Source organism: Nilaparvata lugens, chromosome 3 (assembly GCF_014356525.2).
Source record: "Nilaparvata lugens isolate BPH chromosome 3, ASM1435652v1, whole genome shotgun sequence".
Classification (NCBI taxonomy): domain Eukaryota; kingdom Metazoa; phylum Arthropoda; class Insecta; order Hemiptera; family Delphacidae; genus Nilaparvata; species Nilaparvata lugens.
The window spans coordinates 27,210,576-27,238,388 of record NC_052506.1 but is presented as its reverse complement, the minus strand read 5'-3'; the positions used below and the strand labels follow the sequence as shown (position 1 = coordinate 27,238,388).

The following is a 27,813-nucleotide window of genomic DNA, read 5'->3' as shown; positions in this document are numbered from 1 at the left end:
AATTATTATTGATGATGAGAGATGCAAAAATAAATTAGATTATCACTGTATAATAAAGTTCAAGGAATTAACACTTGCTACTGGGCTAATGACTGTTTAGGAAAAAAAATAACAGTTTTTTTTCAAAAAACAATAGACAATGGAAAAAAATGCAAATCAATTAATTTAGAATTAAGAGTGGTATTGTCAGCTTCAATCATCACATTCATATTTTAGTGCAACAATGAGCTCTTGTAATATAAGTGAAATAATAACTTTAAATATTGTTTGAGTGGCCTATTGCGGCAACATTTTAAACTGGTCTTCTTTTTATTGATTTGGAATTGAGGCAAAATCGAGTGAGAATAATGGAAAAGATTCATTCTTCACACCTACCCTCTCACACGAACAAGTCAAACAAGCATATAATCCTTCTCCCAAAAACTTTCGAAGTTGAATCATTCTATAAACCTTGATATAAAACGTTATCGAATCCTAATTTTACAATGGACGTAGGTAGTTCATTTCAATATTTGTGTTTCAAATTTCAATAACCCTATAACTATGATGTGGTAACATCATTAGAAGGAATGCTATTACCATCCAAAACCCACACTTTTAAAAACGACTCAGTGCCAGGCTGTATGCTGAGAGCATAATATGTAAGAGCACAGAATATGTATTACTTTTCTTCACCATTATCCATAATTATCACGAGAACATTAAAATATTGAACTTTGAAAAAATATTTTGTGTCTACTGATTCAAGTTAATTCGATTTCTATTCTATTCGGATTCCTTCACCTAAAGCTCTTGGTAGAATTTTATAAAATTATTTCGAACAGGAACTAATTTTCCCCAACACGTTTTAATTAATAAATCCACTTAAAATTAATTGTGGTTATTTTCGAACAAACAATGCTCTGAATTATTCAGCGACCTTAGAATATCATCACTGAAGCTTCTTGTGAGGCTCTCACTATGGAAGCTATTTCAGTTAGGTGCTATAAGCTTAATCAGAAAGAGTTATGTAAACTTTCTTGCATGAGTTTCATCTAGAACTAGAACTTTCATAATCTGATTGAAAAGTTCACCTTAGATCACGCCTAGAGAATTCACAAGGAAGTTAATCAACAAGGCAGTATTTTTAATTAGAGTTCAACTTCTCTTGCTGAACTTCTAAAAACTTCAAGTTTATAGGCCTAGTAGGCAAAAACAGTTCAATTCTGGCCGATGATTTAAAATCTATAGCTAGCATATTCATAGCTATGGTTACTTATGAATTCATTAATTTGATAAGTTCAAGTATAACATTCAAATATTTATAGGATAAGGCGAATCAGAAGTTGAGACTCTTCACCGATCTGCCTACTAATACTTACACTAGTCTTTATAGTTCTATGTAGCCGACTCGTACTATTTTTGTCAAATCAGTGTTGCTCTGCTGCTCTCATTGAATTAAAAGCGACAGTAATTTTCTATTATTAAAATAGGATTTTCTGATAATTGATAGATTTGTTTAGAGCATACTAAAAAAACGAATTCCATTGAAAAAGCCAAATTCATGAAACGGATCTCCCATTATTATTCATTTAGGCTACAATAAAGTTGAGTGGAGGTTTCAGATTAAAATAACGATTAGATTTATAGATTTGCAAAACTTTATTCAAGAATATAAAGCATTACAACATTATTCATTCTTCAACGATTGAGTATAAATGATACTTTAATACAGTATTTGTATTAAGAGAGCAGCAGGCATTTAATAACTATTAGTCTAGTAATTGTGTTTTTAATGTATATTGCCTAATTTATATTATATTCAGAAAGCCAAACAATTTTCACCTCATAACAATTCAATATTTCTCTCCATAAATTTATAATAGTAATTGAATTTTATAATATCAGTGTCATTATTTTAACAATTTTTGGTTCTGCTAGCCTATTTAAAATCCCTTTCTCTTCAATAATAGCAGGTTCAAATCAATTCTAAACTAAAGCTTTATCACATTTCAATCACCAAATACAGCACATTCATAGCACTACTAGAATAAGCTATAAAGTAGCGCACCCTGTAAGCCCTCACTTTCAGCATTTGGAATTTTATTAGTTAATATTGCTATATAAGTTACTAGTTAGTTGCATAATAAAAAAGATAGCATAAGAAGATATCCCATGTTGTAGGGCGTTCATGTTCTAAATTCCACTCTTATTCAAGCTGATAGTCCTAGTAGTTATTTTTCGTGAAGCTATGTGATGCTAGAGATCTCTCATAGGTAATGTACCGGTCTTACACTCTCATTAATACATTAATTAATAGACATTACATTATAGACAATAGACATCTTACATTACGCTAAAACAGTAAATAGACATTCGTCTTGAGTTAACAAAAAATTTGGAACATGAACGACCTATACCATGGGATATCATCTTATGCTATTTTTTTCTATGGTTGCATACATTTCTGAAATGCCAAAAGGTATTCATCGTTGGAAATGATTATTTCGATCATCTGAAACGCGAGTAAAACTGGTGATAGTTACCGTAGTTGAGATTATAATTTTCAGATTGATGAAGAAAATATAACATCTTGGAGATGAATAATATCAAGTAGACTATGTTGTATTGTCACAAATGAACAATTAGTCCAGGCAATGAATGCTCAAAAAAGGGTATAGAGGGAAAAGTTTGGAAGACAATTTTTGACCACGCAGTTCTGTTTAGGGTAGTGAGGAGGTAAACATATCAAAAGTCACCACCCCAACCCACTGTGCTAAGGGGGTGGGGGTGGTTCAAAGGTACCATTTTTTGGTTTCTCGCATATAACTCGAACATTATGCATTTTACAGACATGACTACTCTATAAGAAATTAAAGCTTACATAGTTTCCTACAATATTGATTTCTAAACTTTTTCTATATCTCTTTCACTTTTCAAGATATCCGCTCTAAGAGATGTGAAATTTTTGAAAAAAAAACACATTTTCCTTCAATTTTTTGCTATTTTTGCTATTATAAATTTTTGAATACCGATGGGAAAAATCCATGCTGATCATGAGCTTATAGAGCATCAAATTCTCTTCAATTTGATGTATAATTTCACAAGTCTACGCACATCCCCACGACTGTTGCAGCAGCTTAAGTGTTGAGTGTGAGATCTTCAGTTATGCAAAAATAGACCAATTGATAGAGGAATTTGGAAAGAATGCTATTAGCTATTGGACTAGATATTCAGAAATGAAGCTTGATAAATTCTTTACAATTTTGTTCTTTGATGATTTGTGATATCTCCAACAGTTTTCGAGATATACGCTCTTAAAGTGTAAAATTGTTAAAATAACAGATTTAAACCTATTTTTCGATATTTCAGGGTCTACAACTCTGCAACAATGCATCGTAAAAATGAATGCTCACCGTAGATTTGTAGAGCTTTGTTTTCTCTTCAATTTGATGTATTATTTCTCAACTTAATGTTTCCCTTCTATTGTTATAGCAGATTCAATGTGGTGGGTGAAATTTTCAACTCTGCAACAAGTGTCAATTTAGCAGTTCCACACCTTCAATAGACGGGCTAGAGATGCGTATTTTTGCTATGTTTATCTCCCAAATAGTCTTCATTAAGCTGCAAAGTCAAAAATTATGTACCAGATGTTCCAGACTCAAATTTCATTGTCAAGTGATCAATTTCTATAAAATGAAGATCTCACACTCAACACTGAAGCTGCTGCAACAGTCGTGGGGATGTGCGTAAACTTGTGAAATTATACATCAAATTGAAGAGAATTTTATGCTCTATAAGCTCATGATCAGCATGGATTTTTCCCATCGATATTCAAAAAGTTATGAGCAAAAATAGCAAAAAATTGAAGGAAATGTGTTTTTTCAAAAATTTCACATCTTTCAGAGCGGATATCTCGAAAAGTGAAAGAGATATAGAAAAAGTTTTGAGATCAATATTGTAGGAAATTATGTAAGCTTTAATTTCTTATAGAGTAGTCATGTCTGTAAAATGCATAATGTTCGAGTTATATGCGAGAAACCAAAAAATGGTACCTTTGAACCACCCCCACCCCCTTAGCACAGTGGGTTGGGGTGGTGACTTTTGATATGTTTACCTCCTCACTACCCTAAACAGAACTGCGGGGTCAAAAATTGTCTTCCAAACTTTTCCCTCTATAACACTTCGTTGACTGGGCTAAATATAAAATGTGAATGAACAATTTTAGTCACGAATAATTTTAATCTAATCCTCATATTTCAGTTGATTCTGAAATTTATATTGTCCCATTCAAAATATGGATTATCCTAAAATATCAAGCCATTCTTGTCAGACTTGCTCGCATTGCTCTTATTTATAAAGTTAGATATCACAAGCTATCACATACTAAACTGAATTTACTACAGTAAACTATTTAACTTACTACAGTGTACTATAAGCTACAGAACTTACACAGTAAAGATCTGTTGCATATAGAAATCACGAGATAATAGTCAACAATCAAAGTTACATCAGGAACATCGACAATATACATTTCTGAAAACAACTTTTAGGAATGCTAGAAAAAAGGAAGTAGAAATAGATCTTAAATGACAAAAATAAGTTATTTTTTAAGTTATAGCTCATTGAATAATCATCCCAATCAAGTTTTCTTACATTTTAAAAAGCAAACGACACTAAAATTCAAGCTGACAGTTTTTGGTCCATTCATTTATTATCATGAATCCTTATTATCATGAAACCAACTGAAGCGTGCTCATGTAAGCATCATCAGAAAAAAATGTTAGGATATCTTTATAGTGTAAATGAAACAATTCAGACGAGAGATAAAGTCTACTACGTTTTAAAACTAAAATTTAGTTTCTGTCATGGCTTGATGATGTGCACATATATTAGCAACAAACAATATGGCCACCCTAACTAGAATACTGGGCACCCAAAAACTAGAACTAGAGTGAACGTTTTCACTTGAACTTAAAAGTGAAAATATACTTAATTTGATTGAATAGAGGCCTAGTGTTTGATTTTTTCGAATTGGTTTTAATTATTTTTGTATAAGAGTATTAATATTTAATAGGAATTTGACGCTTTCAAATATATTACCGTATTTTGATTGATTTGGCTAGATCTTTGTTCGAATATAGTTGATTTATGAATATAGTTTATATATTTCCTACTAGTTATTTTTTTCTAAAAATTGACAATGTGGTGACGTTTAGACCTAGACAAAATATTTTCTCTCAAATTCAAATATATAGGCTACAGTAAAAATAAATTTCATAAACTATTTATTATCAACTATCGTAAAACATTTTCAAAATCAACTTCAACACACAGCTCTTAGAAATAGCCGCTAATAGTAGAGAATTAATTGGTTGGAATATATGCTTACAAGGTGGAAGAAAAACTTCAAATTAATTGGGAATATCCATACGCTAATAACAATCCAACAACCTAATACTTATCATTTTAAAAAGAATTAATTCAGTCCGTGAGAAGCGTTTCAAGCACAATATTTCATGAAATAAATCTAAAGCTCTTCCTGGCACATTATTCGAATATATTAGAATTTATTATCATACATACAAATCATCATTATCATTATAATAATTCATCATTATATCATATCAATTATCATTAATTTATCAAATTATTTCACAAAATTTTTGTATTTTATTCTTTTTCAGGGCTTTTTTTATGTGAAAATATCCCAATAAGCTGAGGGTTTGAAAGCATTCTAGAAGCATAAATATTGATAATCGATTATAAGAAGAAAACCACGTATAACAATAATAAAATTCCCAATAACCAATTAAAAACATCCGTTGTATTATTTACTCTAGTAATTGAATTGTTACCTGAGTGTTCCTCACAGTGGAATCCAGACCAACCAAACGGACAGCTGCACTGTAAATGCAAAATGATTTTCGAATGAATGAATAACAACAGTATTTTTAAAGAAAACAATGGAAAATAATTAACAAAATATTGGATAAAATGGTCTATAGATAGCTTATAACAAAATAAACACTGAATTTTTGCGTTGTACGCAAAAATCTAATAAGATGGAGTATATTAAGCAAACATTCTACGAATTTGTCGAACAAAATTCATTAATTTATTTATATAAACAGAATTTTCTTAAAAATAAAGAATTGTCATGGTAGGAACAACAAATTCCAAGCTAGATTCAGATTGAGGCATCAATAATAAGTGAAACGACAAATTGTATTACCAACAATTTTCCTTAATTAAACTATAAAAAACAGTCTTTTCAATAAAAGCTCGACAAAGAGAAGCGTCGTAATAATCTTTAATTACGAATAATTTCTGGAAAGCTTGGCAAAATAAAAAAACGACCTGCCGATGGTGTGCTGGTACATGATTTATTCAAATTGTATTCCAGTTTCAGTTACCTACACCAAAATAAAGCTATCAGTATATCAGTGCATCTCTGAACTGCATAGTATTAAATAATAATCATTTTATTTCTTTTCAATTTATATCATACCACTGTGTAGTAGAATCCAACAGTAAAATCACATATTTATTACATAATTCTGTTGGCTTCTTCAATACAAGCTGGATATTGGGAATTGATAATTTTAATTCAAAACTCAGATTTCCATGAGTTTTTATATTATAAAAAATATATATTTTTGTAACAATTTGATATTGTAAATTTGTCGATGATTATACACACCATATAGAAATGGGTTCATAATGTTCTTAATTCATTGCGTTTAAAATGAACTATCTAAAACCGTCTTACCTTTGTAATCTCCTTTTCATAAACGCAAGTTCCTCCATTGAGACAAGGCAATCTTGTGCAATCAAGAAAGTATTCAGTGGAAGAGTCGAATCCTATCGAAGATGTTGGCATGGTCTCAGCAAACTGCGTCGTGTAGTCAGTGAATGAGGAATCTGTTGGATGAACTTTATCTGTGGACATGGATTTGAATTCTGTGGATGCAATCCAGTCAGTGAACTGTCTATCTTCTGGATGGAGACTGGTAGGATGTTTTCTGGTCACTTTGGTCGTTGTGGAAGCGGTGGAGGGTCCAATTTCAGTTATCATATCGGTTGTATGAATGTCAGGGAGAGACTCATCCCCTTGCCTTGTTTGCGATGTAATCACAGTTGCTTCTGAAAACATCGTTTCTGTTTCATCTGTAACTGCAGTTGAACCGTGCTCAAAAGAAGGTGTAGTATGGTGACGAAATTCTGTTGATCTCTGAATATCATATAGATCTGTTGTTACAGTAGAAGCTGATTCCTCAGTCAAGTCAGTCAATCTTGTAGCCTTCTCTGTAGATTCGGTATAGATATCAGTTGTGATTATTGGGTTTGTTTCCTGAGTATAACCAAATGTTTCTTTCGAATATGAAGTTCCTGTTGGAATCATCGAAGGAGTTTTTTCTGTAGCGTCTGATTCATATTGGATAGTGGTTGAGTCTGTTTCTTTGCTTGATGTGATTCCAGTAGACTCGTGAATAGACCAATAAGGAGTCACAGTGTCAACAAATCCTTCCGAAGTCTTGTCAGAAAAATCAGTTGTTACTTCACTCTGGTCTTCAGTTACATTTTGCAATTCGGTAGTAAATTCTGAAGTTTGATTCAAAGATGTTAGTGAAAATATTGGCACATATTTCGGAGATGACGAAATCTCCACTGATGTTCTAAAACTAGTAGAAGTGACTGGATTTGATTGATGATCTTCAATCGATATTTTTCTAGAAGAGAGTAGATAATGGTAAGTAGTAAATGGAAGCTCTGGTGTGGTGACTACATATGTACAGTCTAGATGACCATTGTCCAAGATGAGACACTCGCAGTGCCGTCCAGTGAGGCTGGGTGGGCACGAGCACGTGTAGTTGTCCACGCCATCTATACATGTCCCTCCGTTCCAGCATCTGCAAATCAAAATGAGCAAATCTACATCAAACAAGTGGATGAGAATGCAGAGTAAAGCGCTGACAACTTTTCTTCACATTCAAACTACCATTTTTGAACTGTATTCTGTTGACCATCATAGAAAAGGTGAGAAACGGCTCAATAGTGGGATCTACGTTAAAATGGCAGTGAAGAAAGATAGGAGAACAACGTTGCCGATCCTCCGTCTTGTCAATGCCTTCTATAGACGGTAGCTGATAGGTACAGGTTTATTGATGTAATATTAACTGTTCATTCTCATTTAAAATAATCAATTATATCTTATTCTTCAATAATTTCATGATGAATTTAAATAATTAAGATGCATTTTTTTCTATTTAATTATTAATTCTACATTGTTGAAAGACGATTTGGCAACAGAGCAAAGCGAGAAAGAGATAGCGCTATCCGCTTTGTTGAATGATAGATAAAGGATACCATTGCCAATCAAACACTGCCATTATAAAGTGGACCTCACTATAGAGGAACTGGGTGGGGCTATCACGTTTTGTTACATCATTAAAAAGCATTGAACCGCTAATGCTTTGGTCAAGACATAATCCCGCTTTTACCGTGGAGACGTATTTTCTATCGTACTTTTCTTTCTCAGAGAAAAAAAAACATGTTCAAAGTTGATGATAGCATGTCAAAAACGAATAATTTCTATAAAGCATCACGCTTCCATATAGATCTAGTTCTAAAACACACATCCGCCGATAATAATTTTAAAGAGTTGTCATTTTTTGGTGAACCAGTTGGATACTCGATTTGATAATAAATGAACTACAGTAGGCCTACTACTTTCTAATTAATTCACTTTGTTTTTTCTTTCAGATCAATGGAAGGAATACAACATTAATGCACATCCATGGCTATCTGAAACTCAAATGATTTTGAATGTGAGTAAAATCATCCTAACTGAACTATTTGAATTTAGAATCTCCATAGAGAACCATACTTCGAGTAACAAAATAGTTGATAATTAATTCATCACGTTGATCATGAAATATCAAAATTCAGGGTTGGATGGTCACAAGACTAAACTTAGTTTTGGCTTAGCCCGCTTATGAATAGGTAGTACGTACGCGTTTACTGTACGGAACCGGTAATCGTCACTGGTTTTCAAAACTCTTTTAATAAAATAATATGGATATAAGATTATTACATTACTTGACAATATTAAAAATAGGCAGAAGTTGATTATTTTTCCTTCCACTTTTCGATATATACGATCTGGAAGCTGAAGCATTCTAGTAAGATTTTATTATTCTACTCTAAAAATAATATGGATATAAGATTATTACATTACATGACAATATTGAAAATAGGCAGAAGTTGATTATTTTTCTTTCCACTGTTCGATATATACGATCTAGTCCAGTCACTATATACATTGGTGCATGCAATTTATATTGTAGTTCTGATTTTAAATATATTATTTGGGTACATGAGAGAAGTCCAGAACCAATTTCTTCATGCAAAATTTCCTCGTGCTAGATACAGGGTGGCCCAAAAACCTCGTATTTTCGGCTCATTTTCCAGTTTTACGCTATTTCTGCCAAATCTCGTAATCGGACAGAAAAATTTGCTCTCGCCTTTTTCCTAGATTATGAAATTCTGAATAAAATGAGATCATTCGGAACTATCTATCTCCAATGAGTACTGAGTTATGATTTTTTCAAAAATGAGTGAAATTTGAAGAAAAAATAAATTTTGATGAATTTCAGTTTTTGATCAACAATATCTTCCGATTGTTACCATTTAGATATATAATTCAAAATCCCTCTGGGCGTATTTTTGTGCTCTACAATCCGAGATTAGGTAGAGCGCTCTATCTCATATAGATTTCCAGGTACACCTGACAACAATGCTCCTTGTATTGTGGAAAACACCTAATTTTCAGCTTCAACCATCATCACCAACTACATAGTCTTCACATTGATAATTCGCACAATGACATAAGTTCATAAGATTATGTTCTATGAGAATCACCCGTTAGATGCACTTCATTTCAGTATTTCCTAGTGGAGAGGCGCGCTTAAGGACACCTCAAGGACCCAAAATTTCAAACACTTATTAATGAAACCAAGTGAAGGTGACGGCTGAAGTAGCCATTTTCAATTTAGCCATTAGGATCGACAACGTTCTATCGTATTACTCTATCACATCATACAAACACTATCACTGAAACTATTTTCTAAAACTATGAATCTCAATTTGGAGAGTTGAATTTTTGACTGATTGAATTTTCCAAGATGCCTATTCAATAATTGAAAAGAGAAAGATTTTGAAACACACTGAACTCTTTTCTAAATTTGAGCCTCTAAAGAACAATATTTTACTTGAGTTTTGCGGAATAAATTGAAGATGTTATTAGAAATTGCAGTTAACCAACTGCTGGAATATTATTACTGTATATAATAATATCAATCTAAGTGCTGGTTGCACTAAAGCAGGTTAAATTTTAATCGTGATTAATTCTACGACAACCAATCAGAGAAGCCGCCTTTTCAAAGACGCTTTCTCTGATTGGTTCACGTGAAATTAATAACGGTTAAAATTCAACCGGCTTTTATGCAACCGAGTCTAAGTATGTTCAATTTAATCAATTTAAGTCTGTCAATTTTACTTGCTTGATTAAATTTCAATTAAACTTCACCAGCGAAAAATAAAAATGTTACCGTATTAAATTTAAATGCCTGTACTATGCCTTTCAGGCGCCTCTATTTTCTAACATCAAAGTCTGCAAGATTGACTGTTACATTTTAAAATGTTGAACAATGTTTGAAATGAAACAATTATAGCAATAATAAGTGCACCATAAAAGCAATTTTGTTCAATGCATTTCTTGCTATTTACAAGACGAACAATTCAAGTAATATTATAAATTTTCTAGAGATAAAACACTTCAAAATTCGAGAAAAATCAATTAATAAAAAGCAATATCGATATAGTAATTATGTATGGGTAGTAGCCCTTACATTACTAAAAACATTGAATAGAGGTACTTAATGCCTGTAGTCTTCCTTGTTTTTGTAATAAATAAAAAATATATTATTCAAGTATATACAATTAGTTGTTTCAAAAAACGTGAAATTGACAACATCAAAATAGCTGTACAACATGGAACATGCAACAGATAAAGCCTTGAATCAATCATAAGAACATAGTACGAACAAGAACACAACATCCAAAAATAAAAGATTAAAATATACAAAACATGAAGCATATACACGCTGCATAAACAAACAAATAAATGAGATGATGGAATAATAATGTTTGTTGAACGGGAAACGCTCTTCAGAACCTTTTTCATAAGTAAAAGCCTGAGCAAAAGCTAAGTTAATTTGTGTAAAACATATAAATTCACATAAATGTCTCTTGAATACACCAAATTTTCATTCAAATTAGATTATCTTCTATTCTGAACTCTGAAGTAGTAGCCTACCTGTTTTCAACTCAACTCGGAATGGTACACTCGAAATATAATAATTTCTATTTATACTATTTTTTCGTTCTTTCATCACAAAAAAGGTTCATAAAATGCAACAATAAAATCTTATAAGGCTCATTGCTTGAGCTGTCTCATTTTTCATAATAATTATTAGAATTATTATTATATTAGTCAAATCATCGTGGCATTTGGATAAAAATGCTTAAAATTTGAAAATGTTCAGTGTTTATCAAGTTACTATGATTATGTCTGAGTAATATTTCAAATAAGTATGCCCATAGTTTATTTTTCTGAAAGAATTCTTTCTAGACTCACTCTAATACAAATTATTTGGGTATTAGTTGATCATATTAATAATGCATTGATAGGTAGACCTACATTATTTGGATATTTCATCAAATAAATTGTTGAATTATTAGATTCCTGATTTTCTAGTTATTTACTTTTCTAGTATTATTGAAATTATCACAAAACTTATTAATATCGGTTCTATTTAAATGATAAAGAACCTTGAGTGACACACTAAATCGCAGACTAGCTTAAGATCTAGATCTTGGACAAACAATTATAATGATAATTGCCCAACTCCTGAAAAATTAAAATAAGTCTGTACCAAACAAATGTTGTTCCATGAATGACTGAATTAATTTTTTGTACAATGAAAATGCACTGAAAAATGTACAATTTTATACTCTAATAAGTATGAAGTGTAGAAATGTAGGCCTTCTTACTGAGATAAAGATATATTAATATATATTCACAAATGATTCAGTGAATCAGAATTATTAATTCATTGTTCAGGAATCTACTATTTATGAAATGATAATAACGAAATCTTGTGAGTAGGGTAATTTAAAATCGTAATCTTCTTGAAGCAAGTGCAATGTATGTGTTTTGAACAACAGGCAGACACATAGTGAAAAAGCGATTTGTGATGAGTTGATGTTTGATTTCATGTTTTTTGAAGTGTTTCAATGGATGAGGCATGAGATTGTAGGCAGCATTGAATGGCGGCTCGATATTGATTGATTTCGGTTGACTTGATTACCGAAAAGGCAGGCACAGGCATAGCCGCCTGTCGGTTGTTGAAGGTTGATGCAAACTGCCCCATTCTGGCATGGCGCCGAGAAGCATTCATCTATCACCTCGTTGCAGAGGCGTCCCTTCCAGCCTAAATGTCCAATGCAATGCAGCGCATAATCACACATCCATAATTCATTGACATTCTGCAGTGGCTAATCGCCCACTTGCTCATTTCAAAACATTGGTAGAATGATCGAATCAAAACATTAATTCGAAGTTATTGAGCGAAATACGTTTCATCTTTCAAGAGCTTAAATTGGGGAATCAAAACCTTCTCTTGGAATCGAGGAAAGTTGAAAAACTGGATGCTTGAATGTTGAAATTAACATTCATTGAACATAGATTACCGTAATTGTTAATCAAGATACAGTAATCAATATTTTCTCTTTGAATTTTATTTTTCACAATAAAAAAATTAAAGAAAAGCAAGAAAAATACTGCAAAAGTGCATAAGGTCTTCGCACACTGTGTCCTGTCATTTTAAATTGGATTCGGCCAATTTGGAAACTAATGGAAAGCCACTTGTTCAAACTTGAATAGCCAGAATCAGTAATATCTGCATAGGTGTGAAACCTGTGCGCAGGAATAAGTTGCTTGAAGAACTTCAATACAGCAGAGAAGGTACATAAAACGTTTGAAATAATTTTGTTCTATACTAACAGTGTATGAAATATTAAAAAAAGAAAGATAATAAAAGAGAAAAGAGGAGAGACATGAAAGTTTGGCAGCTGGAAAATATATCCTATTTAAGTAGCATAGCTTTGAAACAAACAGCAAGGAATTTATAAACATCAGTATCCAGATAGAAATTATAAATGTTATATTTTATGTTAATAAGTGTAGAATTTATGAGGAAATTATACTGCAGATAAATTATATCTAAGGCACTAATGTATTCATAAAAATTTAAAAAAACTTTACAAGATTTTAATTAAACGCTAAATGAATATTCTGGATAAAGTATTAAGAAATCCAATGAGATTAAATCTAATTAATTTCAAATAAAAACTTTGTCTTGCAATTCGACGCTTTGAGAGGAATATTGTTACTTTTTCATCAGTAAACTTGCAGCAGAATCAAGTTTTATATTTATTTAGAAGTATAATATCGATTGAGTTGAAAAGGAAAGTTTTTTTACAATTCAATTATTCGTTTTTCAACCAAAAATCATTTAGGCCTACCTATTTCATAAGATATCAATAGTGGAAGTAGAAATTGCAAATACTCGAATAATCTCTATTGTTAGAAATATATTCAACAATCTAATGGCAATGGTTTGAAAGGGGGAATATTGATAAATGATATGCATGTTGTATGTGACTTACCTGGCGCACAAATACAGGTGAAAGTCATGCCAGGGCCCTCCACACACAGAGCTCCGTTGTGACATTGCGCTTCCTCTGTACTGTTACATACTGCAATATCTACCTCACAGTGTAAACCTACACAAATATAATTCTCTTTAAATACTGTACATGAAAAAAGTGGGTTTACTATAAATTGAGCAACTATGCCATGTTTCATTGATTTTCAATAAAAACTATAAATGTCAGTTCTATCAATCCTGGTGAGTGATAAAGAAGATCCATCTTTAATTATTATTAAACTAAAATCCAAATTAAATGCTGTAAATCACCACGTAGACTTCTGTTACTGCAAATATTGACAACAGTGTAAACAGCTGGATGGAAATTCGATGAGCGCTACTATTCAAAAATCTATTTGTCAGTCTGGGAATCGAACCCGGTACCTCCTAATTGTCAGTCAGGATTACTTACCATTACACCTTACACCTTACCAAACTGACAATCTCTGGATAGCAGCGCTCATTTTATACGAAGCCATAGCGGCCAGACAGTCTAGATCCATCTTCCCCAGTATAACTGTTAATATAATTAGTGGAATGACTGTTAACATCATAGTTATGCTTCACTATAAAGTCATAACTATGTGATAGAATAAACTTTTATTCCAGCTCTATTCATTGTAAGACGCTAGTAAATTTTATATCATTGAGTATTCTTCGTTAAAGTTCGTAGACTCCACCAGGGGTGCCCAGCCCCCCCAAGGGCAATGGCGCATGCCCCCCCAATTTAAGTGTAATGCCCCCCCCCAAATTACCCCAATTTCCAACCCTTTAGTTTTCAACATTAGTCAGTGTATGACAATAAAATTCACATCTTACATTCTAATCTTTCAAAGGACATTATTTACCTTTGAGGAATTCTTTCTGTTTTCATAATATTGCAAAAATATATACCATCGTTTCTTATCTCTTTTAAAATAGAAATGAGGTATCTTTTTGATATTATTTTTGAGAATAGCAGTACATCCGTTCTTGTTTGGGAGGACTAGAAAGTACTACATTACATCAGGGAAAACTACATGACAAATATTTTAATAGGATATTAAAAGATAAGTAATGGAGGCTTCGCTTTTTAAATGTTAAGGTTACTTATAAAAAGTTGAATAATAATATCATTGATAATTCTTTATTGCAAAAGAATATTGCATAGCAATTTTGGTACCTAAACATTCATACAAATTTGGAACGATTTTATTCATACAATATATCATGTCGGCAAGTTTAGGTATTCTAAATCCTATACTATTAAACGAGCAATTTCTGTTTAGATGTTTAAATGTTTAGATGTTTCTCTTTCACCGGATCTCGAAAACGGCTCTAACGATTCTCACGAAATTCAGAACATAGTAGATTTATAATATAAAAATTCGATTGCACTAGGTCTCATCCCTGGGGAAACTCACTGAAGGACATTGCATGTGTGTGAGACAAAATTATGACTCAGCTGTTGAATTTTTGTGCCTAATTCAATCAGGTACTTAGTGTCAGTTGTACAAAAGCCGGTTAAATTTTTATCCTGATTAATTCTAGTAGAACCAATCAGACAAGCTATCTGTTTGAGATGTTCTTCTGTGATTTGGTTCACGTGAAATTAATCAGGTTTAAAATTTAACATGCTTTTGTGAGAGAATTTTTTGCATTCCTCTAGGAATTAATCTCAATCCACTGTGATTAGATAGAACCTTTCTGTATGAGCTATGAATATTTATTACAATTTCTTCTTCCGTAATAATTTTATATGCTTTTGTAGGTACTCCAGAGCGGAGCTCGGTGCCCCGATATTTATCATAAATTGGAACAGGTTGTCACTGATGTTGCGTTGTTGGTAGTATTTACTTTTTAACATTACAAGAGTAAATAACACAAGTCGAACAAAATGTATCTTCAAATGGTTTGTTTTTTGGAATAAAGATATCATCTGAACAAGTACATTTTGTAAATTCTATCTATTAATACCAAATATCGGGGCACCGAGCTTTGCTCGTTATTTATTCATTGATAAACAGAACTCAATTCTTTAAAATGTTTGGGAAGGACTAACAGGCACAGCCCAAAACTGTTTCTTCCCCGAATTTTGATTTATGCACTATAAAAATTATAGTTGGAATATTTAATATTTCAAAAAGTAGATTATGTTTCATACACTTGAATTCAAGTGAAATTTTCAGTCCAAATATTTGAAAACATGAAACTTCTAATTTAGATTGTTTACATATACTAAATTGAATGACAATATAACACTCACTAATCACTTAGAACTGTAAAATAATGATTAACTTTGAATATTATGATATATACCATCTCATGTCAACAAATCAGATTACTGTATTTTGATCGAGTCAATTAAAAATTCTAGATTTCTCGCGAGATACGGTAAGCTAATTGATTACACAGCTGATCTCCCACACAGGCACACGCATCTTCTGTTATCGACAGACGACGGAATCATCATCTGTTTTTCCAAGGATGAATTAATTATCCTTTTCATGTCCTTCAGGGAGTTTTCTCAGGGATGAGACCTAGTGCAATCGAATTTTGATATCATAAACCTACTATATTCCGAATTTCTTGAAAATCGTAAGAGCTGTTTCCGAGACCCGTTGAACATAAATAACCATTTAACAAGATAACCAGATAGCCAGATATAAAAATATAAACAGATAATTATACAGAAATTGCTCGCTTAATATAATAGGATAACAACTTATAGTCCAGTCAATGGTCGTTTTTCAGGAAACAGCCCCGAAAGAATTTTTTTCGATGGTTCTATATGTATTTTGGGGCGCTGAATTCTAATCTGAAATCTACTGACACGCCAGAGGGCGACTTCACCCCCAAAATTTTGGACTTTTTTCAAGTTTTCCATTTAATCTCGAGAACCTTGAATTTTTCGAGAAAAATCATTCTCTATATAATATTAAAGATAATAAAATTTCCAATGAATTGAGTGGTCGCGCAGGACTACTTTTTGGATTTTTTATCTGAAATGTTCCACAAGATACGCAACTTTGCATGTGCGAGAAATTTGTGATATTTCCCCCATTTTCACAGTCTCGCATAAGCAACGTTGCGTATCTTGTGGAACACTTCAGATAAAAAATCCAAAAAGTAGTCGAGGTTGTGATGAATTTTCTCCTCTTTTCACTCCCATGAATTATACTCCTGTTTTCAATACCGTTCAAAAGCTACAGCCAATTGAATAATGATCTCCATTTCCTCATTTTTCTTGCGATTTTACTGTTATTAAAGAGTCTCTAAAATGAGTACAATACATGATAGAAACTTGCGATTGGTCTTATATGAGAGAAAATTTCATGCTCTATAAGCTGAGTTGCCTTAAATTGATCTTGCATTACTGTTTATATCGAAAAACTGTCGAGACTGTGAAAATGAAAAAAATATCGCAAATTTCTTGATTTTTAGAAACAAACGTATCTTACTTCACGATTATATTTTTACAAAAATCATTCACCTCACATAAAAGAGGAGATTCTTTTCTTCAAATCAAGACCAAGTATCATTTTGAGTTACCGAGACACACAGTTTTGAATATAGAAATCGGACATTTTTCTATGCATTGAAATATGGGCTGAAATACACTAAAGGAGAAATTTCCTATTTTTTAAACAAATTTTAGTGATATGATACATGATTTTCAACCGCTATGACGAGCTGATATGAACGAGCTGTAGTACGAGGAGATGTGATCGATCATTCAGTCAAAAGTTATAAGTGATTAAAGTTTTGATCCTGGACGTATCCCTATGTGTGCCCCCCACTAGGAAATACTGCAATCTAACGAGAGATTCTCATATAATATAACCCTCGTAAGGTGATTTCAGCCGAAATGTTTATTTTTTGTTAGGAAGGCCATGAAGAGGTATTATAATGAGAATTTGAATTTTAGTAGGACATGAATTTCTATCATGACTAGAAAAAGATCCTAGTTGTATAGGCTAGAATTGGTAGGTTTGCATAATTTTGAAAACCCCTTAAAAATACCCCTATTTTTAAAACTCGGAATCAAAATACCCCTTTTTTTAAAACACGGAATCAAAAATCGTAGAGTCCTGCGCGACCACTCAATTTATTGGAAATTTTATTATCTTTCATATTTTAGGGAATGCTTTTTCTCGAAAAGTTAAAGGTTCTCAAGATTAAATGGAAAACTTGAAATAAGTCCGAAATTTTGGGTTTTTTTGGGAGTTTTGGTGGTGAAGCCGCCTTCTGGCATGTCAGCGAATTTCAGATTAGAATTCAGTGCCCCAAAATACATATAGAACCGTCGCGAAAAATTCTTTTGGGCAAGACAGGAAAAAACAGAAAAAAGTAATGAAGCATTACAATAATTACTTCTTACTTGATAACTATGTGATAGAATAAACTTTTATTCCAGCTCTATTCATTGTAAAATAAAGCTAGTAAATTTTATATAATTGAGTATTCTTCGTTAAAGTTCGTAGACTCCACGTTTCAACTGGAGTTCATTCTAGTCTGAACAATGTCAATGTCTATGAAATTCTAGATCATCGTGCTCTTTCATTCACCCCCTAAGTTTAAATTTGTAAACTTTAATGAATTCATTTATTAGTCATCACTACTACCAAAAGCTTCAACCATCACACATCGACTTTAGAATCATTTGTCAAACAGTAGATGATGAAAGATTTCACTATTTGGAAAACTTTCCAAAAAGTTAGTGAGGCAATCTACTTGTACGGTAATCGAGTATTTGAATTAGTGTAATCATTAGCTGGGGTTTCATTCATTTGTCATACTAGAGTCAACAGCTAGTGGGTTACTTGTCTCCTTCACAAATAATACAGCTTGATACTCGTGGGTTTAATACTCAAATTCAATTTTTCAGAGAGAAAATTTTAAAAATATATAATCTTGAAAATACTACGATTAGATGAAACATAAGTTTCAATTCTTAAACGATAGAGAAGTAATGAAGTAGGTTTTTCAAAAAATATATAATGAGAGCATAGAATAGGCTATGAATCTGATTTGTATGACTGAATCTAATTTATAGAGGGCTTTTGTTATAACTTGAATTAATGTGCAAGTAATTAACCATTGACCAAAGTTCGGAAAACAAGTAGCCTGCATATACACATTCCGAATGCATAGTACTAAATATCCAAGAGGAGACTGTTCAACACCTTTCACACGAATTAGACATGTCTTTAAGTTTTTATGTATATTCAAATACATCTAGTCATTGTTCGAAATGTGATTGAATTTGAAGCATGCATACCTGTGTATCCATAAGGACACATGCAAGAGTAGCCATTGGCTACGTCAATGCAAGTGGCATTATTCGCACATGGGTTGGAGCTGCACTCATCCACGTTCTCCTCACACAGGTCACCTGCAAGTACAATATTTTATATTAATGTAGTTCAAATAATAATAAATACTATATTGAAAGCTCTCTTCAATTGAAGCAATAGCAAAGCAATATTTCTTGTTTGTCGATGGTGTGATGAAGTGGAGGGTGATCTCCGGAAAATGGGAGTTGTGGCATGGAGGCGAAAGGCATGTGACCGTGATGTGTGGAGGGCTCTAGTGCGAGAGGCTAAAGCTAACATCGAGCTGTAATGCCAGAAGAAGAAAAAAAAGAAGAAGAAGATTTCTTGTTTGTGAGTTCAGCATTCTCAAATAATAAATAATTTTAATCTTTGTGTAAATAGTCTAGTATATAGCTTTTCTAATGATGGAGTATTCAAAGAACAGATCTATGTGAGAGGCTTATGGGCCGTGTTTTGAAATTGCAAATTGCAATTTGTAATTTTGGGTGTAATATTCTGATAATCACTCTATTTCCTCATTGTTTTCATTGTAATTTGAACTTCAAAATCACTTCATTGAGCTTTGGAACCTACCCAACTATGTAGACTACGTGAATTTATCTCTCATCGTTACTCATGTACATTCCTAAGGCTCATCCATTTCCAGAAAAAAAATAAAAATAAATCAATAATAGTAAAAAATCACCGCTATATTGCCTCGAAAGGGGAGACATAGTCAGAATGAAGAAATACAACAACGTTATGTTATTATTTTCAGTTAGTTATTTTTAAGAGAAACATAAAATTTATGGGAAGGAAATAATTGATGTTGAAAGTTGAATGCCATTTTATGCTGTACTGGAGCAGCTGGAAGTAAAGTAACAATCGATTCTATCATTATTCCCCCTAATTGAGGCGGAACAATAATGGTGCTTTATTCGCGGCTGAATGAAAATATAGCAATAATGCATCTTCTGTATGGTCCGTCCACATGCAACTGTGATTCATATTAGATCTTGGTTAGTAAAGATAACATCAAAACCATTTCAAAATAGTAAAAAAAAACATTGCACAAATTGCTAAGGTACTTTACATCATCGATCGAAAGGTGTGGCTTAGCGTAATTTAGTTGAACTCACAATGATCATCCTGAAAGGCTAAGCTATTCAGGCCGAATGAATATACTACCTTTTGAAAATCATCATTATTTGATGCGAGTATACGAGGTGGCTCAAATTACTTCCGTTCAAGTTGAATCAAGCTATTTCTCTGACGATTGTAGAAAAGTGGACCATACGCTTGTTGCTAGTTTGATTTTGAATGTATTGATCGTGTAGTAGAGTGTATTTAACGTGGTCAAATTAAGCGAAATGAGTCAAATTGATTGATGTTGGAATCACTAGAAATGTATCATTTTATTATATTCAAATCTTATTGATGAAACCTCAATCTAGGAAGCCTCCAAGTTTAGAGTTATTAACAAAAAAAACAAGAGTCGTTATTTCATCGAAATTAGCAAACTAGCGAACATAGAAATTCCATATTGATGTTAATTACATATTCAGAAAACGTCCAGTTAGTTACAATAGGTTACATTTTACAATAGAGTGATACTACTTATTCATTAAAAAAAGTATCAGTGCGACTGATACTTGGAGTGTGACTCCATAGCAGGTTTTTACAGTCTATTGGATAATGAGTTCTGGTGCAATTAAAAACAGTGATAAAATTGAATGCAGCCCCATACAATAATTCAGAAATTTAGAATTGTACTGTGTTCAGTACTATTTTGTATTATTATGTACTATTAATCAGACATATTGTATTCAGAACTGATTGGATGCATAAGTATAGATTATTTCAATTAACTTAGAGGTAAGAATGTGACATAGAATTGGAAATATTCATGTACATTAATTTCCTAATTTCGATTCTCAGGTATTGTACATTCTTTTAACCAATAATTGATACAATAATTTGATGAATTCTTAACGTGTTTTTATAATGTATTAAGTGCTGTTTTTAAAAATGGTTACAGTTTGATCATATGTGGAGATTTTAATGTAAATATTTTAGGTCATGATTGCTTTAAAAATGATTTATTGAATTTGTTTGAGAGTTTTGGTTTGACTGTTACTATTAATGATATTACTAGACCTGGTCTTGATGGAGTTTCAAATGGATCATGTATTGATAATATTTTGACAGATATTCATAATAGTCTATGGTCAACTGAAATCATTCACTCTCTCTTTTCTGATCATGAAGGAATTCTGTTTAGACTCAACTTCATAAATAAGGATGTAAAAAGTACTGTAAATAACACTAAGTTTAGATTAATTAATAATGTTAATGTAGGAATTTTTCTAAGTTTTCTGAAATCCATAAATTGGTTGGAGGTGTACTCCGTAACAAATTATAATGATAGGTACAATAAATTTTTTGAAATATTCATGAGAGCTGTGAATGGTTCATTCCAATGGAAAACTTGTAAACCCAATAATTTCAAGCAAAAAAATGAATGGTATGATAGTAGGCTAAGAGCGTTGAAGGCTAAATGTGATGGGCTGTATCATTTATATAAAACCTTAAAAACACCTGAGTTACTCTCCTGCTATAAAGAAACAAAAAGTCATATAGGATTGAAATAAAAAAGACAAGAATTTCCTATCACAATAAAATTATAAGTAGCTCTGTTAATAAAAGTAAGGCTTTATGGAGGATTGTAAATAGTCTAACAAATAAGAAATGTAGTAATAGATCTTCAGTTGATGATGTAAGCTCGGAAGACTTTAATAATTTCTTTATAGATTATATTACGCAGCTAAGCAATAATATTCCTGTCAGTATTGAAAATACAGCTTATTATTACAGTAAGTTGGAAAAACCAGGAGTAATTTTTTCTTTCAAGCCAGTAACTGTTGAAAAAGTTTTTCATACAATTTTAAATCTAAGCAACAGTAAGTGTATGGATATTTATGGTCTAAATGCTTCAATTTTGAAGATAGCTGCTGATAAAATAAGTGAGGTTCTGGCTTTTTTATTTAATGAATGCATTATTGCTGGTTGTATCTATCCTGAAAAGTTGAAAAATGTTAAAGTTTTGCCCATACATAAGAAGGGTTCCAGAAAGGAGAAAAGTAATTTCAGGCCAATTGCAATAGTACCTGTTTTCTCTAAAGTGTATGAGACGTTGATTCATGAACAGATGTCATATTTCTTTGAGACCAACAATTTATTTTCTCATAAGCAATTTGGTTTCAGGGCGGGTAGAAGCACAAATGATCCTATTGTTAATGTTGTAAGTGGGGTTATTAGCAACATGGAGGCAGGTGATTCTGTAGGTCTAAGGTCATACGATTTTTCAAGAGCGTTTGACACTATTCAACACGATATTTTGGTGGATAAACTAATTTTCTATGGCTTTACACCAGGTGCAGTCAAACTTATATTATCATATTTGAGTGACAGGAATCAGTTTGTCTTTAAAGATGGGGTTCTGTCAAATGGCAGATTATTGGAGTTTGGCGTTCCTCAGGGCTCTATATTGGGCCCCATTCTCTTCAATATTTATATAAATGATTTACCAATTAATATTGATAGGAACTGTCTGGACGGTTACCTATTTGCTGATGATTTAGGTTTGAAAATAAATTGTCCATCCAAAGATGATCTTGAAAGAGAACGGAATCACAGTTATTGTATTCTAAAGGACTGGTGTGCAGCTAATAATCTGTCTCTTAATAATAATAAAACCTCTGATATAATTTTTAATTTTAGAAAGGAGAAGGACACGACGCCTATCAAGTTTCTTGGTGTTATGGTTGATTCTTGTCTATCATGGGAGGCACACATTGATTTCTTGTCTAGTAAACTTGCTAAAGGCCTTTATATGCTTCGTAGACTATCTGTAACGGTTGATAGGCCTGTGCTGATTAATATATATCACGCACACATACAAAGTCTCCTATCTTACGGAATAATGCTTTGGGCTAATAGTGTAAGAGCTAATTCAATCTTTGTCCTTCAAAAAAAAGCTATTAGGATCATTTGTAATTTGCCTCTCAATGCTCATTGTAAACCGCATTTTATTGAACTAGGCTTACTGACATTGCCATCACTGTATGTTTTTAATATTCTTTGTTATGTACAAAAAAATTTGGAAAAATATGACTCAAATTATAATCACCATAACTTAAATACACGAAATAGACATAGACTTAGAATTCCTCAATACAGCCATACCAAATCGCAGAGAAACTGGCATTTCATGTCAATAAAGCTATACAACTCCACACCTGACAAGTTTAAGTTACTCACATATGCACAATTTAAAAATAAAATAAAATATGTGTTGATTAATGAATGTTTGTATACTGTGAATGATTTCTTTTTGATTAACTGGGTGCAGTTTCTGTAGTAATAGTGATATATGAATTTATGTATTAAATTTTTATGTATGAATTTTGATTTCAAAATGTAATCTGACAAAGTCAATGTATTTCTTGTGAATATTGAATGACCAATAAATTCTATTCTATTCTATTCTATTCTATTCTACACAATACATAATCCGATATACATAAATCATATTTTATACTCAGCAGATACACACTAAACATGCACCCAAGCAATAGAATAATCAGTTGAAAGTACTTTCAAATCACTTTATGGGCTGGTTTCCGAGCTCAGGATTTAGCTAAGTTTTAGACTTTAAACAGGAAATTACAGTCAGGAAATTGGCTTTCCGAAACGGGGCGTACTCGTAGTCATAGTCAAAGTCACGTTTAAATTAAATTTCGAAAAATTATAAAATTGAACACAAAATAAAATAAAGAGAAAATAGTGTAAAGTTTCGGCTAATTAGGAATGTTTCATTTCGTCAAGGAGAAACGTTTCTTGAAATGAAGATTTGAGAAAATGAAGATTTATTTTGCTGCAACTATTTACTGCGTCTAGCAAAACCATTTACTGCTTTTGGAAAGCCAATTTTCTGACTCCAGCTGTTTAAAGTCTAGAACTTACCTGAATCCCGAGCTCGGAAACCGGCCCTAAATCACTTTTGAATGACTTTGCAATGAGTTACAATGCTTTAAGTTGGCTTATTATTATGTGATGAATTATTGAAAGTGGTAGTTGCTGACCTAGGAAGCCAGGCGGACATGAGCAGTTGAATGCGGCGACACCGTCGTGACATTCGCCACCATTGAGGCAGGGAGACGACCAGCACTCGTCCCAGTTGGTCTGGCAGTGCACGCCCGTGTACCCATCGATGCAATAGCACGTGTACGAGCTGCAACACAACATTAACATAACTTAGCATACAATCAGCTGATGCTGGAGTTTAATATTATTTGATGTAGCCTATCAATAGATCAATGTATCTGCATCTGCATGTGTAATGCGTGTATCTGCATTCTTCGTGCATCTCAAGGTGGAATGCCTAAGCGACGACTGAAACGACTCCAGCTGCTCGGCTCTAGCTGCACTACAGTGTAAAGGCGCACGGCTGTAGCTACAATCATAGAAAAACCAATCTATCGTTACTCCATGCTACAATACAGTAAAATGTAGCACAGCCATGCGGCTAGAGTTGTCCAGTCTTCACTGAGGAATTCTCCCTTTAGAACAAAAGTGAACTTTTTTCCTTGAAGAAGAAAAAGAAAGACCAATCTATATTGATAAAAATCGTATGTGCCGTTTACCACTATCTTATCAATTGTGCCAGAATATGAACTCTCAATACTCATGCCTATCTATATGTAGGCTTTTTTCAGCACATACGTTTGGAGAAGATATTTCCTAAATAAAAGACTCAAGTTTTCAAAGCTATCGCTCTAAATCGGCCGGTCATGTAGATTAGTTTGGTTGAAAATGTTACTTATATTCTGTTAAGTGTGAAGTGGCGCTATAATAGGGTTTCTGCTTCCATGCCAGTAGAGGTGTCGAATCACGTTGATTTGAAAAAACTTTTAGCTCATTATTTTTAAATTAATTGAATACTATTTGCATGAGCTTTCAAAGTGTGAAAGGTTTATTCTAATTTACGAAAAGTATTGGAAGAGTTATTCTAAGTAAATTTCATGAATGCTCTATCAAGCTACATCTGATACTTAAAACTACATATTGATATTTATTTATTTATTAGGTTAGCAAAAACAATACAACGATCGGAAAAGAAAAAACGGGCTATTGCCCAAAACTTCTTCAATTTCCTAATTTAGTATTATATAATAAATTGTATTAATAGTATCATGAATAGTGATTATTACCAAATTGTATTTGCACTAGCCAATCATTTGAAATTCTAATAGGTAGTAAATTTTTCAAATGAAAGAAATCTATTCTTTGTTACAAAGCTGTATAAAATTTACTACACAGCATATTCAATCGTGGTTATATATTGAACATAGTGATCTATTCAATAAATTATCAAATTGAATTTCAATAATTCAATGCTGCAGAACTTTAACATGTAGACCTACCGGTACAAGTTGGTCTTGGTAGTTTATGGAAGATGCAGTGTCATTTATATTTGATTAATTCACAGAAAACAGCTCCATGTCAATTGCTGCTTTAGTTTGCATATTATGAAATTCATGGACGATAAACTAGGCGCTTGGATCTGGGTTCATGAATAGTTTGTGTCAAGTGACATTTCATTTCTGATGTGATATCGTAGGAAGAGTAGTAGTGAACGTCAAACTATGTGAATTTATGAAGTATTATCTTTCTCGCTTGCATGTTCAAGAAGATTCAGGTTAATAGCATTCTTTCAAGCATCAAAAGTTTCCTACAAGCAACACCACAGATAACAGAACCCCTTTTACAGCTCAACTTTTTCTTGGTAGGCTTTTGTTGTAGAAAGACAACTTGTAGCAAAGGAATCCATCTGTTGTGGAAAGACATCACGTAGCAAAGAAATCACTCAGACTTAAATTTGAAAAAAATATTTTTTGTTAAAAATTGAAATTTATCCACAATACTGACATGTTTTACAATTATTAAATCAACTTATCTTCTGGAATTACTCAATTTATCCTTGTTGACATTAATATAGTTGAATCATTCAATTTAATATCGAATCAGGTAATTAATAACGTTCACTTTATCTTTTTTAAAGTTTTAAATTATTCAACTATATCACTCACTGTCACGACAATATTCGAGTGGTGATGAAGATTTATTTATCAAATCAGATTATATTCTAGAGTTATAATTAAATACAGGTACGTTTTCTACTTTACTACAACATGATTCTAGCAAGCTATAATATTCATGCTCTATAATTAGGCTATTGAAGTATGCCATATTTTTCAGCTTTGATTTTCTGTGAGACCAATCACCATTATAAACTTCATATTGATGCTTATTAAAACTGGATGAACAATCACTTGAAAATTGATTGATTTTGAAGTTAAAATATAAATTTAGGTATTATAAACCTCATAAGTTGACAATACAAGAATGAAATGAAAATGACCTTCATTCTGGCTTGAAAGACAAATACAAAATGATTCACAGTATTCTACAGTAGTCTCAGAATTTTAAAACATGCAGGATTTTTTTGTAGATTTTTTGAAAAGTTGTGGATGTAGTTAGTTGAAAAATAAATGAGATGAAGTTGAGATGATTTTTAATTTGACTACATTTATGAAAATAATAGTCATTGGAGAAAACAATTGAAGTCTTCATATAGAAGAGATGAAATAAAGATAGGTTTGACATGTGACCTGTTGAGATCATCCATGCAGATGCCATAGATGCAGGGGTTGCTGAGGCAGGCGAACCCCGCCGAGGACAGCCGCAGCAGGAGCCATGAAGCGGTCACAGCCGCCAGCAGGGCTCTAAACCCAGGCAACATCCGGCATCCTCACCCGAACTATGCAACAAAACAATTATATTTTTCTGTCAATAAAAATCATAATTCAAAGTTATCCAATTGCAATGACTTTTGAAACTCACTTCTGGTTTAGCATGAAATTTTGAAAATATACAATACATAAAATATTTTACAAAATTCAAATATAATAAATTGTAAAAATATGTAAAATTTCGATGATGGATTTTTTGCAATAGATTTATTCGAAAAATAAAGATAGAATATCACTGTACAGATTAAATGCGAAAAGTTTTCTTTATATGTTTAATCTGTATACTGCTGCACTACGGTATCTTATTCATTAATTAAATAAACCTCCATCATACTGTAGTTGAAATTTTGTTGTTTTATTAGTTATTCGGCCCTTGTAAAATTAGACTAGGCTAAATATCACTCACTCTTCCTGCAATTTTCTGAAAACTTTAATGAACAAATTTAAAGATTGCTTAGTTGGGAGAATAACTTTCTAAATCTCAAGAATAAAATCCACTTTTTGTTTTTAGTATTATTTTCGAATGGGATGAAATTAAAGATTAGAATGGGATGAAATAAGCTGATTAGTTTATTTTTTATTCACGTGTTTTAGGAAGTGTGGCTACTCATTACTAGAGGTGAAAACTGTTTATTTTTCTTTCAAAAATCTACGGCTGAAGCAAAAAAACCTACGGTACTCAAAAATATAACTTGAAAATTGTGTTTTTCATGAGGCGAATACTGTTTATGCAGAGCAATAATGTTAAAATATTTTTCTTTCATCGATATCTAGGTATTTCTTCATCTCTGCTCATCCCGCAATCTCTCTCATCCCACTATTTATTTATTC

At 32.2% G+C, this 27,813-nt stretch overlaps 1 protein-coding gene across 1 annotated transcript in view; it reads right to left on the bottom strand.

Annotated features, from left to right (window-relative positions):
* Positions 1 to 27,813, bottom strand: part of LOC111045220 (protein eyes shut) — a 57,046-nt gene that overhangs the window by 25,179 nt on the left and 4,054 nt on the right. The window contains exons 2-9 of the mRNA XM_039422756.1: positions 26,842 to 26,990; positions 24,253 to 24,401; positions 19,075 to 19,188; positions 13,774 to 13,890; positions 12,339 to 12,536; positions 11,875 to 11,911; positions 6,752 to 7,892; positions 5,838 to 5,886 (exon numbers count right to left, since the gene is read on the bottom strand). Coding sequence (XP_039278690.1) covers positions 5,838 to 5,886; positions 6,752 to 7,892; positions 11,875 to 11,911; positions 12,339 to 12,536; positions 13,774 to 13,890; positions 19,075 to 19,188; positions 24,253 to 24,401; positions 26,842 to 26,972 — 1,936 coding nt within the window. The 5' untranslated portion in view covers positions 26,973 to 26,990. The remainder of the gene's footprint in view (positions 1 to 5,837; positions 5,887 to 6,751; positions 7,893 to 11,874; positions 11,912 to 12,338; positions 12,537 to 13,773; positions 13,891 to 19,074; positions 19,189 to 24,252; positions 24,402 to 26,841; positions 26,991 to 27,813) is intronic.